Source organism: Zophobas morio, unplaced genomic scaffold (genome assembly GCF_036711695.1).
Source record: "Zophobas morio isolate AGI-343-1 ecotype UQ-CSIRO unplaced genomic scaffold, CSIRO_AGI_Zmor_V1 ptg000054l, whole genome shotgun sequence".
NCBI classification, from domain to species: Eukaryota; Metazoa; Arthropoda; class Insecta; order Coleoptera; family Tenebrionidae; genus Zophobas; species Zophobas morio.
The window spans coordinates 4,373,496-4,392,544 of record NW_026972159.1 but is presented as its reverse complement, the minus strand read 5'-3'; the positions used below and the strand labels follow the sequence as shown (position 1 = coordinate 4,392,544).

The following is a 19,049-nucleotide window of genomic DNA, read 5'->3' as shown; positions in this document are numbered from 1 at the left end:
GATCTTTAAAAGCCGAAAGGAATGACATGAGTGGATCTGATTTGATCTGATTTGACCCAATTTGACTTGGCCTGCCCTGAGCTGACCTGACCTGACTTGACCTGACCTGACCTGACCTTACCTGACCTGACCTCGACAAGCTCTAATTAGATGAAATCCAAGCCGGAGTGTTAAGTTCTGTTAAGTATTTGGGCTTTGACGCACAATAAATTTTGTTATTTGATCTTGTTTTTGGAGGTAAAGGAACATTGTGGTCTAAGCTTTGTCTACTGGATGAACCTGTATGTGGAATAAACCATTGTCTACGATCTACGTAGTCAAAAGTTTTATTAAGTCGTTAGATCAGATCAAACGAGACCAAATCATACTAAGACAGAGTCATACTAAGTGAGAACAGGCCAGGTTCGGTCATACAATCAGGCAGTCCCAGGTCTAATCAGGTCAGGTTATGTAGTATTAAGTCAAGTCAGACTAGAGCAGCTCAATTAAATACAGGCCATATCAAATCATGTCAGTAAGACTACGTCAGACCAGGCGAAATCAGATAAGCCTAGATCATATCAGATCATGTCAGATCATATAAGAAAATGCTAATCAAGGCAAGCTAGATGCGGTCATATAAAGCCAAGTCAGACCAAGTCGAATCAGGTAAGTCCAGCTTATATCACATGAGTTCAGAAACTCATAGGCCAAATTATCTCACGGCATACAACATTAAGTCAGGTTACAGTAAACCAATTGAAGTTAGTCTAGGTCAAATCAGATCACGTCAGCTCAAGTCACGTAATGCCAAACAAGGCTAGGTCAAATCAGGCGAAGTCAGGTAAGTCGAGGTCGTATCAGATCACCTCAGGACAGGCGAGATGCGGTCATATAAAGCCAGGTGATACAATCAAGTTATCTAAGGTCAGTGCAGGTCATATTACATAAGTCCCAGGTCAAGTCATGTAAAATTAAGTCAAATCAGAATAGACCAACTCAAGTGTAGAACATTTCAGATCACGTCAGGTCATGTCAGAAAATGATAAACAAATTCAGGTTATACCAGGTGAAGTTAGGTCTGATAAAGGAAGATCAGATTAAATTGTGTTAGGTCAATCCAGGTCATGTTAAGTCCAATCAGGGTAAGTTAAGTCAGGTTAAATGAACTAAGATCAAATCAGCTCATGTAAAATAAAGCTAGGTTAAAGTAGTCCAGAGCATATCGGGTCAAGCCAACTGAGATTAAGTCAGGTCAACTTAAGATAGGTTAGAGAAAACCAAATAAAAGTAAGTCTAGGTTATAGCAGGCTAATAAGTTCAGATCAGATCAATATAAACTAAAGAAAATATTCTTAAAAATTATCAGAGTATAGGAAAGTTTCCACCAAGGTCAGGTTGGACAAATGTAAATGGAATAAGAAAAATATATATCGGATTGAAAATTAAGTTCCAAAATATCTAAACCAAAAATGTCAATTCAGTGGGAAGAAAAGTGGAATGGGGAAAGTCTTTGATTTTTAATATAAAAAACTAGCGCAGACGATTCGTTGTGTTGAAGAGCATTATTACCAAGCTTCAAGTAAAAAATGTAAAAGGGAAAACTTTCCAGTAAAATTAAATTTTTCAGGCTCAAAAACTAATATAGAAAAATAATCCAATTTTAAATTTCACCTAAAAAACCAAGATTGTAATTCGATAGTTTTAAATTTTCATTATTTTGGGATATACCAATTATTCTTGGCATAAACAAAATTTGTGAACATAAAAATATTTGTCCTCATACAAATTTTGTCACCCCCTTTCATCTTCTTAGGGGTGGAACCTCGAAAACGTCTAAAATACGTGTTGAAGAGAATTAATACCAAGTTTCACGTAAAAATTTACAGTAGAAATATTTCTCCCATATAAACGTGGCCACAACTTTTCACCCAGTAGGGGTTGAATCTCGGACAATGCTTAAATACGTGTTTCATTATTTAAATTGAAGAGCATTATTACCAAGTTTTAAGTAAACATTACCAAAAAAATATTTTTTCCATACGTAGCTTCCACATTTCACCCCCTTAGGGGTTCAATCATAGAAAATGTTTAAATGCATGTTTCATTATTTGTGTTAAAGAGCATTAATACCAAGTTTCACGTAAAAATGTAAATTTACAGTAAAAATATTGGCCCTACACTAACTTTACTACCCCTTTTCGCCCCCTTAGAGAAATAATTTCGAGAAATCCCTTCTTAAACGATGCCCCCAGTATAAAATCTCCTCTTCAAATTTCAAATTTCTATCATTAGCGGTTTGGACTGGGCGGTGATAGGTCATTGCCTTTTATATACAGGGTGGCCCAAATAAAACGAAACAGACAGGACCGTACTTGATTATATGAAAAATGCTCGAACATGTCGATTTTTGATGCAATTTGAATTTTCCAATTTTCGATTCGTTTTTTTCTTCTTTCCGATTTTTCGGTTCATTAATTTTTTCGGCATTTAAGTTTCTAGATTTTTAGTTTTCCAATGTTTCCACTTTTCGTTTCTTCAGTCTTTCATTTTGCAATCTTTCCATTTTCCACGTTTTCGATTTTGCAATTTCTCGTTTTTAATTTTTTTTTGATTTCTTAATTTTTCGATTTTTCAATTTTTTATTTTTTATTTTTCGACTGCAATTTTTCGTTTCTTTTTTTTTGTTTCTTCAACATTTGGGATTTTTTGATTTAAAATTAATTTTTTCAATTTTTCGTTTCTTTTTTTGATTTGCAATTTTTCAATTTTCCGTTTTTTTTTGTTTCTTCAAATTTTCGATTTGCAATTTTTCGTACCTTTTTTTTATTTTCAAAAATTTGCGATTTTTTATTATACACATTTTATATTTTTTGTTTTTTCTGTTTCGGTTTTCTAAACTTTTCGTTTCTTTAAATTTTTGATTTGCAATTTCCCAGTTTTTCAATTTGATGATTATAGAATTTTTCTATTTTTGAATTATTGTTGAAGAGTATTAATACCAAGTTTCATAAAAAATTTACAGTAGAAATATTTCTCCCATATAAACGTGGCCACCACTTTTCACCCCGTAGGGGTTGAATCTCGGACAATGCTTAAATACGTGTTTCATTATTTAAATTGAAGAGCATTATTACCAAGTTTTAAGTAAACATTACCAAAAAAATATTTTTTCCATACTTAGCTTCCACATTTCACCCCCTTAGGGGTTCAATCTTAGAAAATGTTTAAATGTGTGTTTCATTATTTGTGTTAAAGAGCATTAGTACCAAGTTTCACGTAAAAATGTAAATCTACAGTAAAAATATTGGTCCTATACTAACTTTACTACCCCTTTTCGCCCCCTTAGAGAAATAATTTCGAGAAATCCCTTCTTAAACGATGCCCCCAGTATAAAATAAATATCCTCTTCAAATTTCAAATTTCTATCATTAGCGGTTTGGACTGGGCTGTGATAGGTCATTGCCTTTTATATACAGGGTGGCCCAAATAACACGAAACAGACAGGACCGTACTTGATTATATGAAAAATGCTCGAACATGTCGATTTTTGATGCAATTTGAATTTTCCAATTTTCGATTCGTCTTTTTCTTCTGTCCGATTTTTCGGTTCATTAATTTTTTCGGCATTTAAGTTTCTCGATTTTTAGTTTTCCAATGTTTCCACTTTTCGTTTCTTCAGTCTTTCATTTTGCAATCTTTCCATTTTCCACGTTTTCGATTTTGCAATTTCTCGTTTTTAATTTTTTTTTGATTTCTTAATTTTTCGATTTTTCAATTTTTTATTTTTTATTTTTCGACTGCAATTTTTCGTTTCTTTTTTTTTTGTTTCTTCAACATTTGGGATTTTTTGATTTAAAATTAATTTTTTCAATTTTTCGTTTCTTTTTTTGCTTTGCAATTTTTCAATTTTCCGTTTTTTTTTGTTTCTTCAAATTTTCGATTTGCAATTTTTCGTACCTTTTTTTTATTTTCAAAAATTTGCGATTTTTCATTATACACATTTTATATTTTTTGTTTTTTCTGTTTCGGTTTTCTAAACTTTTCGTTTCTTTAAATTTTTGATTTGCAATTTCTCAGTTTTTCAATTTGATGATTATAGAATTTTTCTATTTTTGAATTATTGTTGAAGAGTATTAATACCAAATTTCACGTAAAAATTTACAGTAGAAATATTTCTCCTATATAAACGTGGCCACCAGTTTTCGCCCCGTAGGGGTTGAATCTCGGACAATGCTTAAATACGTGTTTCATTATTTAAATTGAAGAGTATTATTACCAAGTTTTAAGTACACATTACCAAAAAAATATTTTTTTCATACTTAGCTTCCACATTTCACCCCCTTAGGGGTTCAATCTTAGAAAATGTTTAAATGCGTGTTTCATTATTTGTGTTAAAGAGCATTAATACCAAGTTTCAGGTAAAAATGTAAATTTACAGTAAAAATATTGGTCCTATACTAACTTTACTACCCCTTTTCGCCCCCTTAGAGAAATAATTTCGAGAAATCCCTTCTTAAACGATGCCCCCAGTATAAAATAAATATTCTCTTCAAATTTCAAATTTCTATCATTAGCGGTTTGGACTGGGCGGTGATAGGTCATTGCCTTTTATATACAGGGTGGCCCAAATAAAACAAAACAGACAGGACCGTACTTGATTATATGTAAAATGCTCGAACATGTCGATTTTTGATGCGATGTCGAAAATGACCTCCATTCACCTCCATACAAATATACGAAACTAGCAACGTTGTACGTACCCCTTGAATCAGAAATCGACCTGTTCGAGCATTTTTCACATAATCAAGGAGAGCGCGTACGGTCCCGTCTGTTTCGTTTTAATTGGGCCACTCTGTATATAGATTGTAATAATGGGAGATGTAACGAATGAATCTTCAGATTTACCAAGTTCCTACACAAAAATTGGTTGACAATTGTTTAGACACAAGTTCTGCCAACCCTGAACAATAGTCAAAAAATATAGTTTCTTCAAAAAAACGATGAAAATTAAATCTGACAATTTTATTCTTTTTATGATAACCGATTCGAGATGCGCTGATTTAATTTAACCTAAATTGACCTAGCTTGGCTTGTTCAGGCTTTCCTTGACCTGACATGACCTGACCCGATCTGACCTGACCTGAGCTAACCTGAACTCTGACCTGACTTCACCAATGGGAAAACAGTTCAAACGAAGTCCCTAAAATCTTTAGACAGAAAATCAGGAGGTAATATAATCATAATCAACCTCACGTTACTAAAGACGAAAAAGAGATTTTAACTTTGACATGGTTTCTAGCACAAGATCTTCATCCTTTAAAATTTTAGTAGGTTTGGTGTAGCACGACTTTTAGGTTTTTATAGTTCACCCTCAACTCTCAATTATGGATCTATATTTCAGTTTCAGGGGATAGTTCCATTATCAGTAATTGACCAGAAATTTTTACAAGTTTATCTGTGGTTCTTTTACTGTCCTGACGGCTGAATAAAATATTGAACGAACAAACTTGAGAACATTCAAAAGTAAGTATGCAAAACTTTCCTTTTAAAAATGACTATACACTCTAACAAAATAAAAGTAACTTTTGTGAATCTACATCTTTAATTCGGTAGCGCTTTTTAATAATAAATATCTGTAAGCTCCCCGAATCTGATTAGCTTTTCTCTTTGCAAAAATGCCGTTAATTTCCAAACGAAATTAAAACAAGTCATTCCCTTTGAGCAAGCGCAGCGAGCCGCCTCGCTTTCCTTCATTAGCGAATCGATAGTGTACGGCAATGACTTTTATTTGACACCCTGTCATTTTATCTCGATAGGAAGATGCTCGGCGTAACGATCGTCGCTCGAATTGTACGCGAATAAGAATTCCAAGTGGAGAAATTGGAACTCTGTTAACGTTATCCCGAAAAAAGTAACAAGATCTTAAATGAATTTAAACGACCTTAAAAGTTTACAAAACGTCTCCAGCAGTATTTTAAGGCAGAGAATTTAGTTAAGCTTGTTCTCGTTTGCAAAAATTCGGTTCATCATTTAAATGCCATTTGAAAGGCAAAGTTCGGACAGGGAACTCGAAGAATGAGAACGAATGTAAGACGAAAAACTGAATTCATTTGAATAAAAATAACAACAGTACAATTGTGTATTTAAACAGCGTGATTTATGCGGCCGATGTGTAAATAACGCTTCAATTTTAATTTTAACAGGGTTGTTAGTGCAAGCTTTTGCTGGGAAATATTAGACGGAGGAAGAAAAAACGTGTAAGAACGTGTCGTGCCGGCATAAAAGACTGCTTCTTATTGTCGTTTTGGTGCTCAGTTACAAGTCTCGGTAGAGTTTCACTTTCTTATTCAAGAAAAGAGGTCACGATGGAGCACTTCGCATCAGGATATAATCCAAATAAAATTTTTTACACTTTATGTTCAGAATAATAATTGAACAGACTTCTCGAGGCGAACATTTTCAGAACGGGGAGCATATATGCCTGAACTCAGCTCCGCACGACTTCCTCCATGTTTCCAATAATTTATACTAAGCCTAAGCCCGGCGAAAACAATGCCCCTAAACAACGCACAGATACCTTTGTGGAGTCCTCCAACATCTTGGTGTGTTCCGCTATAAATCGCACGCAGAAGCACGATTTGTGTATTTCGGGAGGACACCGTGAATGCGAGAAGGCAGGATTTCGCAGCACCGGGCTTTTGATTCCATTATCGGCCTCTCCAGATACCGTCAAGTCTTCGGATTCGGAGTGCGGCAAAGGGGCCACGGGGCCGTGAATCTGACAGCTGCCGCCGAAAGGGCCGCCGTCTTCTAAGCTGCGAACGGAAAAATTGCACGATCAATAAGTGGGTTAAGGGCGAGGGACAGAGACGCCGAGCACCGGCTTCATGATGTGGGCTTTTTGCAAAACGGGTGGATGCGTGCCGGCCAGCCGGCGAGATTTCCAGCCGAAAGCGGGGTTTTGACGAGATTAATATTTGCGGGGGTGGACATTTTTCGCCGTTTGGAGCTAAATTAAAAAGGCTTCACGTAGATTTGGCGGGGTGACGTCTTGTAGGTGTTAAATTTAATTTCAGGGGGCGGGTGGGTGGGGTATTCGCAGAAAGAGAATTGGTCGAAGGGTGTTTCGAGAGAACTTCCCTTACTCCTAAAGTGTACCCCAATAAAAAACATAAACAATTTTTGCGATTTTTCTTTTCTGATAACCTCTGTAAATTAAAAAAGAACTTTTCAATTTTTCCATTTTTAGATTTTGCAGTTTTTTTATTTGAGTTTCTGGAGTTTGCAATTTTTAGTTTTTTAATTTCTTGATTTGCAATTTTTCGTTTCATTTTTCCATTCTATATTTTTTTAATTATTAGATTTTTCAATGTCCAAAATTTATAACTTTTTGCTTTTTCAATATTAATTTTTTTAATTTTCCACTTCTTCCATTTTTCGCTTTGCGACTTTTGTTTTTATTTTTTCATTTGCAAGTTTTCGTTTCGTTTTTTTTAGTTTTACAATTTTTCAATTCATCAATGCTTCGATTTTATAATTTTTTTTCTTTTCAGTTTTTTTCAATGTTTCGTAACTTCAATTTTTCGAATGGCAATTTTTCAATTTCTCATTTTTTGTTTCTAAAATTTCACGATATGCAACATTTCAAGTTTTTCTTTTTAAATTTTGTAGAATTTTTCGATTTACTAACTTTCTTCGATTTGCAGTTTCACGAGTATTCAGTTTTTTTTTGATTTTTCAATTTTTGATGTCTTCAATTTTCGATTTTTTGTTTTCTTTATTTTTTTAGTTTTTCAATGTTATAATTTTTTAATTATTCTTTTTTCGGGATGAAATAATTCAATGTTTGGTTGATTTTTCAATTTTTCGAATTGTAATTTTTCGGCTTTTCAATTTTCTGATTTTTCAGCTTTTTGATCTTTCAATTTCTTTGTTTTTTCAATTTTAGATTTTCCAGTTGCTCGAGTTTTCAATTTTTCGGTTCTACAATTTTTGACTTACAAAAAAAATCTTTTACATTTCATTTTAAATGTATACGTAATAATAATTATAATTTTTAAAATTTTTCACTCTCTCCATTTTACGATTTTAAAATTTCTTCATTTTTTAATTATTGGATATTAAAACTGTTCCATTTATTCGACTTTTGAGTTTTTCGATTTTTCAGTTTTTAGATTTTTCGTCACTTAATTTTTCAATTTTTGCATCTTTTTGCATCTTTCCGTGTTAAGGTTTTTCGACTTTATAAATTTGACGAGTCTATAATTTTTCGATTATACAGTTTTTGGATTTTCCAATTTTCGATTCGTTTTTTCTTCTTTTGAATTTTTCAATTCATTATTTTTTTTTACTTCTAAGTTTCTCGATTTTTAGTTTTTCAATGCTTCCATTTTTCGTTTCTTAAGTCCTCTCATTTGCGATCTTTCGATTTTGCAATTTTTCGTTTTTTCAGTTTCTAGATTTTTCAATTTTCTCTGATTTCTTAGTTTTTCGTTTCTTCAATTTTTCATTTTTTTTTGTTTCCTCAATATTTAGATTTTTGGATTTAAAATTTCTCGGGTTATCAATTTTTCATTTTTTAATTATTCAATTCTTCAAATTTTCGAGTTGCAATTTATCGTACCGTTTTTTTTCTTTTTCATTTTTACAATTTTGTGATTTTTCATTATTTCTATTTTATATGTTTGTGTCTTTTCAATGTCAGTTTCCCCAATTTTTTGTTTCTTTTATTTGTGATATGAAATTTTTTTACTTTTTCAATTTTACGATTTCATAATTTTCTCATTTTTCTATTATCGGATTAAAAATGTTTCCATTTATTCCGTTTTCCAGTCTTTCGATTTTTTATTTATTCAATGTTTCCATTTTTGGTTTTTTCAGTCCTTCGATTTGCAATTTTTCAATTTTCGACCTTTCTGATTTTATAATTTTTCGTTTTTTCACTTTTCAAGTTTCTCAATATTTTCTAAATTCTTAGTTTATAGATTTTTAATTTTTCAATTTTTTGGTTCTTCGATTTGCAATTTTTTGTTTCAGTTTTTTATTTTCTTTATTTTTTTCAAGTATTCAATTTTAATTGCTTCAATTTTTCGTGTCTTCAATCTTTGGATTTGCGATTTTTCATTTTTTTTTGTTTCTTCAACATTTTGCGATTTTTCGATTTAAAATGATTTTTTTTAATTTTTCATTTCTCTCATTCTTCGCGTCGCAATTTTTCAATTTTTCGTTTTTTTGTTTTTTCGGCATCTAGATTTTGCAATTCAACAAATTTTAAAATTTCTCGAGTTTTCAACTTTTCTTTTTTTAGTTGTTCAATTCCTGAAATTTTCGATTTGCAATTTTTCGTATCTTTTTTTATTTACTTTATTTTAAAAAATCTGGGATTTTTCATTACCCCATTTCAATTATTTCTTTTCGCTTTCAGTTTTCCAAATTTTTCGTTTCATTTATTTTTTGATTTGCAGTTTCTCAGTTTTTCAATTATTGGATTTTAAAATTTTTTCATTCATTCCATTTTTCAGTTTTTCGATTTTCAATTTTTCAATATTACCATTTTTTGTTTTTTGAGTTCTTCGATTTGCAGTTTTTCGATTTTCCACTTTTTCTATTCTGCAATTTTTCGTTTTTTCACTTTTTAAATTTTTCAATTTTTTCTGTGTTCTTAGTTTTACCATTTATAATTTTTCAATTTTTTGATTTGCAATATTTCGTTTTTTCAGTTCACCTTTTTTATTTTTGTTTATTTTTCAAATATTCAACTTTATTGCTTCAGTTTTTCGTTTCTTGAATTTTCAGATTTGTGATGTTACAATTTTTTTTTTCAAATTTTCGTTTTGCGATTTTTCAATTTTTCGCTTTTTCTTGTTTCTTCAAGATTTGGGTTTTGCGATTTATCGATTTAAAATTTCTCGAGTTTTGATGTTTCACTTTTTAATTATTTGATTCTTAAAATTTTCGATTTGTAATTTTTCGTACGGTTTTTTATTTGCTTGATTTTTTCAATTTAGCGATTTTTCATTATTCCGATTTTATATTTTTTTGTTTTTCACTTTTCATTTTCTTAATTTTTCGTTTCTTCTATTTTTTGGTTTGCAATTTTTCACTTTTTCAATTTTAGTTTTTTAGAATTTTTCCATTTTCCAATTATTGGATTTTTAAATTTTTTCATTTATTCGATTTTTCAGTTTTTCGATAATCTATTTTTTCAATGTTTCCATTTTTTATTTTTTCAGTATTTCGATTTAAATGTTTTGATTTTCCACTTTTTCGATTTTGCAATTTTTCGTTTTTTCACTTTTTAGATTTTTCAATATTTTCTAATTTCTTAGTTTTTATATTTTTAATTTTTTAATTATTCGATTCTTCAAATTTTCGATTTGCAATTTTTCGAACCGGTTTTTTTATTTTTTTATTTTTAGAATTTAGCGGTTTTTCATTATCCCAACAGTGTATTTTTTTATTTTTTTCAATTTCAGTTGGCTCAATTTTTCTTTTCTTCTATTTTTAATTTTCAATTTTTCAATTTTTCATTCTTATGTCTTCAATTTTACCATACACAACTTTTCGAGTTTTTATTTTCAAAATTTAAAATTTTTATTTTTTCGATTTTTGAACATCTGCATGTCTCAGCTTTCAGTTTTGCAATTTTTTGATTTGCAGTTTGATTTGTGTACAAGTTTTCAGTTTTTTAATTTTTCGATTTTTTTATTTTGCAATTTTTTGTTTCGGTTTTTCGTTTTGCAATTTTTGGATTTTTCAGTTTTTCGATTTGCAATTGTTCTGCTTTTAGTTTTTCGAATTTTGAAATTTAAATTGTTTAATATTTCGCTTTTTCAATTTTAGATTTTACAGTTTCTCGATTTTTAAGTTTCTTGTTTCTTTAACTTTTGATTTGCAATATTTCTAGTTTTCATCTTAAATGTTTACAATAATAATCATAATTTTTTGAAATTCACTACGTTTACGATTTTAGAATTTTCCAGTTTTATTTATTGAATTTTAAAACTGTTTTTCTTAGTCTTTCGATTTTTAGTTTTTCGATTAGTAATTTTTCGTTTCTATTTTGTTTTCTTTATTTTTTCAAATATTCAATTTTAAGTGGATCAGTTTTCCGTTTTTTCAGTTTTTAAATTTGTGATCTTTAATTTTTTTTTCTTCCACATTTAGATTTTGTTTCAATTTAAAATTCACTGCATCAATTTCACATTTCTTCAATTTTTCGCTTTGCGATTTTTCATACCGGTTTTTATTTTCTTAATTTTTACAATTTTTCGATTTTTCAATATTACAATTTTTTTTTTTTCAATTTCATTTTATTTAATTTTTTGTTTCTTCTTCATTTGCGTTTATTCAATTTTTCATTTTTTGTGTTTCTTAAATTTACGATATGCAACTTTTCGAGTTTTCATTTTAAAAATTTTTAATTTTTTAATTTTTTGATTTTCCCATAATTGCATGTTTTAGTTTTCAGTTTTTGCAATTTTTCGATTTGCAGGTTAACGAGTTTTCAGTTTTTTATTTTTCGGTTTTTCAATTTTTCCGTTTTTCAATGTTCATATTTTATAATTTCTCTTTGTAATTTGTCGTTTTTTCATTTTTAGATTTTTCAGTTTCTCGATTTTTCAGTTTTTTGTTTCATTAATTTTTTTTTAATTTATTAGTTTTACAATGTTAGAATTGTCCATTTTTCATTTATTGAATTTTAAATCTTTTTTCATTTACCTACTCGATTTTTCAATTTTTGGATTTTCCTATTTTTCGATTCGATTCGGTTTTTCTTTCTAATTTTTCGATTTGTAAGTTTCTCGATTTAGTTTCCAGTGTTTGAATCGTTCGTTTCTTCACTTCTTCGATTTTCAGTTTGTCGATTTTCCACTTTTCCGATTTTGCAACTTCTGTTTTTTCAGTTTTTAAATTTTGCAATGTTTTCAAAGTTTTTGAATTTTTCAATTTTTTACTTTTCGAATCATAAAAATGGAAAAATTGCAAAACTGGTAAAACTGAGAAATCAAAAATAAAAAACGAAAAGGTGTAAAATGAAACTTTGAAAAATCTAATAATTTGAAATCAAGAACTCGTGATAAACTGAAGAAACAAAAAATTGAAAAATCCAAAGATTAAAAGTTGAGACACTTAAAAATCGAAAAAGTGCAAAATCGAAAAAACGAAATGTTGTAAAATAATAATGAATAATTGAGAAATCCAAAAATGGCAAAATTGAGAAACTAAAAAATTAGAAAATCGATGAACTGAACAATCAAAAATTGAAAATTTGGTGAATTGAATAAACGAAATACAAAATTGAAAGGAACATTGAAAACTCAAAGGAAATGAAAAAACAGGACAAAAATAAAAATCAAGAACTTGAAATCTTATTTAAAGTTCGGAAGATTAAAAACTGAGAAACTAAAAATCGAAGAATAAAAAATTGTGACATCGAAATTTTGCAAATTGAAAAATTTAAGAAAGGAAAACCTGAAAAATTTGTAAGTCGTGAAATCGAAAAATTGAAAAAATTACAGTTACAATAACGAAAAATTATGAAACCAAAATGGATTGAAAAATTAAAGGAAATGAAAACTCGAAAAATTGTGATCTCGGAGAAAAAGGATAAACGAAAAATTGTGAAAATTAATAATTACAGTATTCCCAAATTTTCGGGAAAATGGAGTGGGACGTTTTTGATTAAATCAGTAGAATAAACTGCTCCACTCATAACTTTTTTTTTGAGTCACTCTGTATTGGGAGTGGACAAGCGAACTTTGATTAACGATATACCATGCTTATGATAATCTTAAAGCTTGTGCAAAATTTCAGAGCATTGGGTTTTGTAGTTTCAAAGTTAAATTGAAAAATATTAAACAATTTTGATTTTTTTTTCAAAAATATGGATGGCAATACAAAATTTGACAAAATTGGTGTGGTAGTTTCGGAGATTATCTACCTAATAAAAATCCTAGATTACAACCCTTCCTTAGCTTACACTCGATAAACAAAAACTCACTTATGTTTAAAATTTAGTTAATTCTAGCTGATTTTCTACGAACTGTTTAATTATCTCGTTGCGGCATAACCATCCCCTCCCTGCGATGTCAAAATTCGATAAGTGTGATTATTTAGTGGCAATAATTTCGACGTAAACTTCCGTTATCCTGAATATTAATTAGCCGCTCGTCTCTTAAGAGTAGCGAATACAATCAACTTATTTCACAATTTTAACTACTTCTCGCTGTATCCGGATTCCATCCACGTCTCAAAGTGGAAGTGATGAATAATAATGGGCTTAACAATAGAAATTGCCTTTTAATACTGCTGCTTTCAGTTCAGATGAAGGTTCAACTTGATGGAATTTAGCTTCTGGGTTTAATAATTGCAAAAACATCGATCCGCTTGTTTGACGCTCCGGACATGAATAGACCGATGGGTCTACATGGCATCTGGGGCACAAAACAATCGGCCACAGTTTTAAGCTCCCATGTACAATGTGTAAAACAGGATTAATTTTACTTTACCTAGGAGATAAGTCTTCTTTGGATGGGCTTCTGCTGGGGTACCTCCTCTTCGGGCTACCCTCGTCCCTGTGCATCGTCGTGTGGTAGGGGTAAAGACAAGTCGATGGCTCCCGGCCCCGGATTAAGAACCGACTAGACATGGACCTGTATCACGAAACGAAATCATCAACAGCGTGTTTGGACACAGTTTTGGTTGCCTAAATATGCAAGGAGGAGCGTGGCGTGTTTGGAAGGCATAAAACACCACATTTAGCGCAACGTTTGGGCGGCAAAACTGTTAATTTAGAGCCCCAAGTGGTGGTAATAAACACGTTATTTAGTTAGTTTTGAGTTTTTATTTGATTACCTGTTGGTTTCGAATATGTATTGGGGTCTTTTCATTACTAGCAGTCTTGGTAGTATGTGTATGAACACCCTTTTCACCCATGGTGACATTTTGTGCGTTTGGGGCGAGCGAAAATGGACGTTGAGGACGACGACGGTGACGCATATGCTGGAAGAGGAAAAACAGAGAAATTAGAAATGTGCGTGGGTGAAAACTATTTTCGTTGATGAAATTTTCATATACAGCGGATTATTTATCAAAATCTTCTGAATATAAGGGATTTGAAAATGTGTCCAGTTTATTTATTTTTTTTTTTGAAGGAATTAGCAACAATTTTAAGCATTCCTGCTGTTTTGTTTCTTGAAAGAATTTGAAATTCTAATTTTAGAGATTTTTGGTGCTTTATTTTTGAACGAATTTTGGAAACCTTTAATGTTTTGTTATGAATAAATTTAAGAAAATCTTGAGGGCACTGAATGTATCGTTTTAAAGGAACGCGAGAGACCATGATATTTTATTTTTGAATGAATGTTAGAAACCCACAATGTCTTTTGTAAATGAAGAAATTTGAAAAATTTTGGCGACTTCCAGGGTTTTATTTTTGAAGGAATTTCAAATAATCTTCGGGATTCCTGGCGTTTTTTTTCTGAAAGAAATTTGAAGGATCTTAAGGATGCTTGATGTTTTTTTTTTCTTAAAGGAATTACAAAGAATCCTGAGGGTATGTGGAGTTTTTTTTTATGAAGAAATAAAAAAAAATCTTCGGAAACCCTGGTGCTTTTTTTCTTAAAAAAAATTGAATCCTGGGGGTACTTGGTGTTTTTTAAGGGATGTGAAAGTGTGTTCGGGGTCTCTGTTTCTTTTTTTTTTTTTTTGAAGGAATTAAAAAAAATCTTGAACGCTGCTGCTGTTTTTTTTTTTTGAAAGAGTTTGAAACAATTTGATTGTGCGTGGTGTTTTTATTTTTGAAGGAATTTTGGGAGTCTCTGACGTGTTGTTCCATTTTCTCGGTCTTCCGATGTTTCCATATTTTGATCATTCGACTTTTTTATTTTTGAATTTTTCGGCTTCTAAATTGCATATTTTTCAATTTTTCGATTTTTCGTTCTTTTGACCATTCAATCTTTCGAATTTTTCGAATCATTCTTGGGTTTTTCAATTTTTGGATTTTTAGAAATTTCAGTTTCACGTTTTTCCATTTTTCGATACTTCAAATTTTCCATCTTTCGAAATTTCGATCATTCAGTCAGTAGATCATATGACTTATCCATCTCGATTCGAATTTTTAGATTCGTGAATTTTCGAAATATGCGATTTTTAATTTTTTGATTTCATTTCCAATTTGATATTTTATCATTTTTTAATCTTTCAATATTTCCATCTTTTTCAGTTTCGATTATTCGATCTTTCGATTTTTCATTTTCAGATTTTTTAATTTTTCAGTTGAATATTTCCCCATTTAGTTTTGTAATTATCGTATTTTTCGATAATAATTGGTTATTTTTAGATTTCTCGGTTGAGTGTTTTTCCACTTTTTGATTTTTTCATTTTTCGATTTTTCATTTTTGTCGATTTTTCGATGTTTCCATATTTAAATCATTCGACTTTTTTATTTTCGAATTTTTTGATTTTGCATTTTTAATTTTTAAGATTTTAAAGTAAATATTTTTCCATTTTTCGAGTTTTCGTTCGTTTGAACATTCAGCCTTTCGATATATTCATCTTTCGATATTTTTATTTTCCAATTTTTCGGTTCATTTTTGGATTATCAATTTTTCTGTTGGATTTTTCAATTTTTTCGATTTTTAGAAATTTCAATTTGACGTTTTTCCGTTTTTCGATACTTCGAATTTTCTATCTTTCGAAATTTCAATAATACAATCAGTAGATCATATGACCTATCCATCTCGATCGTTCGATTTTCAATTTTTTAGATTTGTGAATTTTCGAGGTATGCGATTTTTCATTTTTGGATTTCATTTTCAATTTGATATTTTATCGTTTTTTAATCTTTCAATATTTCCATCTTTTTCAGTTTCGATTATTCGATCTTTCGATTTTTCATTTTCAGATTTTTCAATTTTTCAGTTGAATATTTCATCATTTCGTTTTTTAATTATCGTATTTTTCGATAATTGGTTATTTTTAGATTTCTGGGTTGACTGTTTTTCCACTTTTTGATTTTTTCATTTTTCGATTTTTCATTTTTTCGATTTTTCGATGTTTCCATATTTAAATCATTCGACTTTTTGATTTTCGAATTTTTTGATTTTGCATTTTTAATTTTTAAGCTTTTAAAGTAAATATTTTTCGATTTTTCGAGTTTTCGTTCGTTTGAGTATTCAGCCTTTCGATATTTTCATCTTTCAATATTTTTATTTTCCAATTTTTCGGTTCATTTTTGGATTATCAATTTTTCTGTTGGATTTTTCGCTTTTTTCGATTTTTAGAAATTTCGATTTGACGTTTTTCCATTTTTCGATACTTCGAATTTTCCAGCTTTCGAAATTTCGATCATTCAATCAGTAGATCATATGACCTATCCATCTCGATCGTTCGATTTTCGAATTTTTAGATTTGTGAATTTTCCAATTATGCGATTTTTCAATTTTGGATTTCATTTTCAATTTGATATTTTATCATTTTTTAATCTTTCAATATTTCCATCTTTTTCAGTTTCGATTATTCGATCTTTCGATTTTTCATTTTCAGATTTATAGATTTTTCAGTTCAGCATTTCCCCATTTTTCGATCTTTCGATCATTGAATCCTTCGATCATTCCAATTTTTCGGTTCATTTTTGGATTATCAATTTTTGTGTTGGATTTTTCAATTTTTTCGATTTTTAGAAATTTCAATTTGACGTTTTTCGATTTTTAGAAATTTCAATTTGACGTTTTTCCGTTTTTTGATACTTCGAATTTTCCATCTTTCGAAATTTCAATAATTCAATCAGTGGATCATATGACCTATCCATCTTGATCGTTCGATTTTCGAATTTTTAGATTTGTGAATTTTTGAATTATGCGATTTTTCATTTTTGGATTTCATTTTCAATTTGATATTTTATCATTTTTTAGTTTTCAATATTTCCATCTTTTTCAGTTTCGATTATTCGATCTTTCGATTTTTCATTTTCAGATTTTTCAATTTTTCAGTTGAATATTTCCCCATTTAGTTTTTTAATTATCGTATTTTTCGATAATTGGTTATTTTTAGATTTCTCGGTTGTCGATTTTTCATTTTTTCGATTTTTCGTTGTTTCCATATTTAAATCATTCGACTTTTTTTATTTTCGAATTTTTCGATTTTGCATTTTTAATTTTTAAGCTTTTAAAGTGAATATTTTTCCATTTCTCGATTTTTCATTCTTTTGAGCATTCAGTCTTTCGATATTTTCATCTTTCGATATTTTTATTTTCGAATTTTTCGATTCATTTTTGGACTATCAATTTTTCTGTTGCATTTTTCAATTTTTCGATTTTTAGAAATTTCAATTTGACTTTTTTCCATTTTTCGATACTTCGAATTTTTCATCTTTCTATATTTTCGATCAATCGATATTTCGATTTTTGTGGATTTTCGGATTTTTCGCTACTTCAGTTTCAAATTTTTACATTTTTCGATATTTTTACCATTCGATTAGTAAATCTTATAACCAATCCATCATTCTATAGTTCTATTTTTTAAATTTTCCATTTCATATTTTTCCATTTTGATTTTTTTTTTTATATGGACCATTCGATCTTCGGTTTTTGGATTTTCGAATTTTTTGATTTTTGGAATGTTTCGAGTTTTGGATTTTCGAATTATTCGATTTTTCATTTTTATATTTCATGCTCAAATTTGGTATTTCATCATTTTTTGATCTTTCAATATTTCCATCTTTTTCAGTTTCGATCAGTCGATCTTTCGATATTTGTGAATTTTCAGACTTTTCCATGTTTCAATTTGAAATTTTTACATTTTTCGATTGTCCGTTATTTCGTTCATTCCACCATTCGATGTTTCACACATAATGTTTTTTTATGTTATAAAGACTTTGAGGCCTCTTGCTGTTTTAGTTTTGAAAGAATGTTGGAAGCCCACGGTGTTTTTTGTAACTGAAGATATTTCAAAGAATATTTTCGACTTCCAATGATTTATTTTTGAAAAAATTTCAAAATAATCTTTGAGTTGTCTGCCGTTTTTTTCAGAACGAAATTTGAAGGATCTTAAGGATGCTTGGTGTTTATTTTTTTAAAGAAATTAGAAATGATCTTAGGAGTTTGTGGTGTTTTTTTTCTTGAAGGAATTTATAAGAATCCTTGGAACCCCTGGTATTTCTTAAAAATTTGAATATTCTTAATGTTCCCTGCTGTTCCTTTTTCTTCAAGGAATTAAAAAGAAGGGTATGTGGAGTATTTTTCATGAATAAATTTTAAAAAATCTTGGGGACATCTGGTGTTTGAAATTTGAAAGTGTGTTCCGGGTCTCGGTTTCTCTTTTTCTTAAAGAAATTATAAAAAATCTTGAACGCTTCCGGTGTTTTTTTTTTTCTTGAAAAAACATTTTAAACTATTTGATTGTTCGTGGCGTTTTCTTTTCGAAGAAATTTTGTGAGCCTCTTATGTCTTGGTTTCGATAAATTTAATAGAATTTTGAGGGACCTAATGCTTTTTTTGTTTTAAGAATGTTAAATAATTTTGAGACCTCTTGGTGTTTTATTTTTGAAAGAAGATTGGAAGGTCTCGATGTTCCTTTTAAATGAAGAAATTTGAAATAATCTTCGGAACTCCTGGCGTTTTTTTCTGAAAGATATTTGAAGAATCTTCATGGTCCCTGGTATTAATGTTTGTTTAAGAAATTAGAAATTATTTTAGGGGGTATTTTTCTCCCTGAAGGAAGTAAAAGAATCTAGGGGTTACGAATGTTCCTTTCTTTTAAGAAATTGAAAGAATTCTTCGGACACCTAGGGTTCCTTAAGAATTTTTAAATAATCTTAGGGTTTCGTGGTCTTCTTTTGTCTTAAAGGGTAACCTCTAATGGTTTGTTCTGAATAAATTTGAGAGAATCTTGGGGCCACCTAATAGTTTGTTTTAAAGGAATGCGAAAGAATTTTGAGAACTGTTGATGTTTTATTTGTGAAAGAATTCTGGAAGACCTTACTATTTTTTGTTACTGAAGAACTTTGAAAGAATGTTGGAGGCCTCTGGTGTTTTATCTGAAAGGAAGTTAAATGAATCTTGGGG

The 19,049-nt window shown here is 29.8% G+C and overlaps 1 protein-coding gene across 2 annotated transcripts in view; it reads right to left on the bottom strand.

Annotated features, from left to right (window-relative positions):
- Window positions 1-19,049, bottom strand: part of Nachralpha4 (nicotinic Acetylcholine Receptor alpha4) — a 313,703-nt gene that overhangs the window by 6,356 nt on the left and 288,298 nt on the right. For both annotated transcript variants that reach the window (XM_064074499.1, XM_064074500.1), the window contains 3 exons: window positions 13,840-13,986; window positions 13,494-13,637; window positions 6,560-6,797 (listed from right to left, as the gene is read on the bottom strand). In XM_064074499.1, coding sequence (XP_063930569.1) covers window positions 6,560-6,797; window positions 13,494-13,637; window positions 13,840-13,986 — 529 coding nt within the window. The remainder of the gene's footprint in view (window positions 1-6,559; window positions 6,798-13,493; window positions 13,638-13,839; window positions 13,987-19,049) is intronic.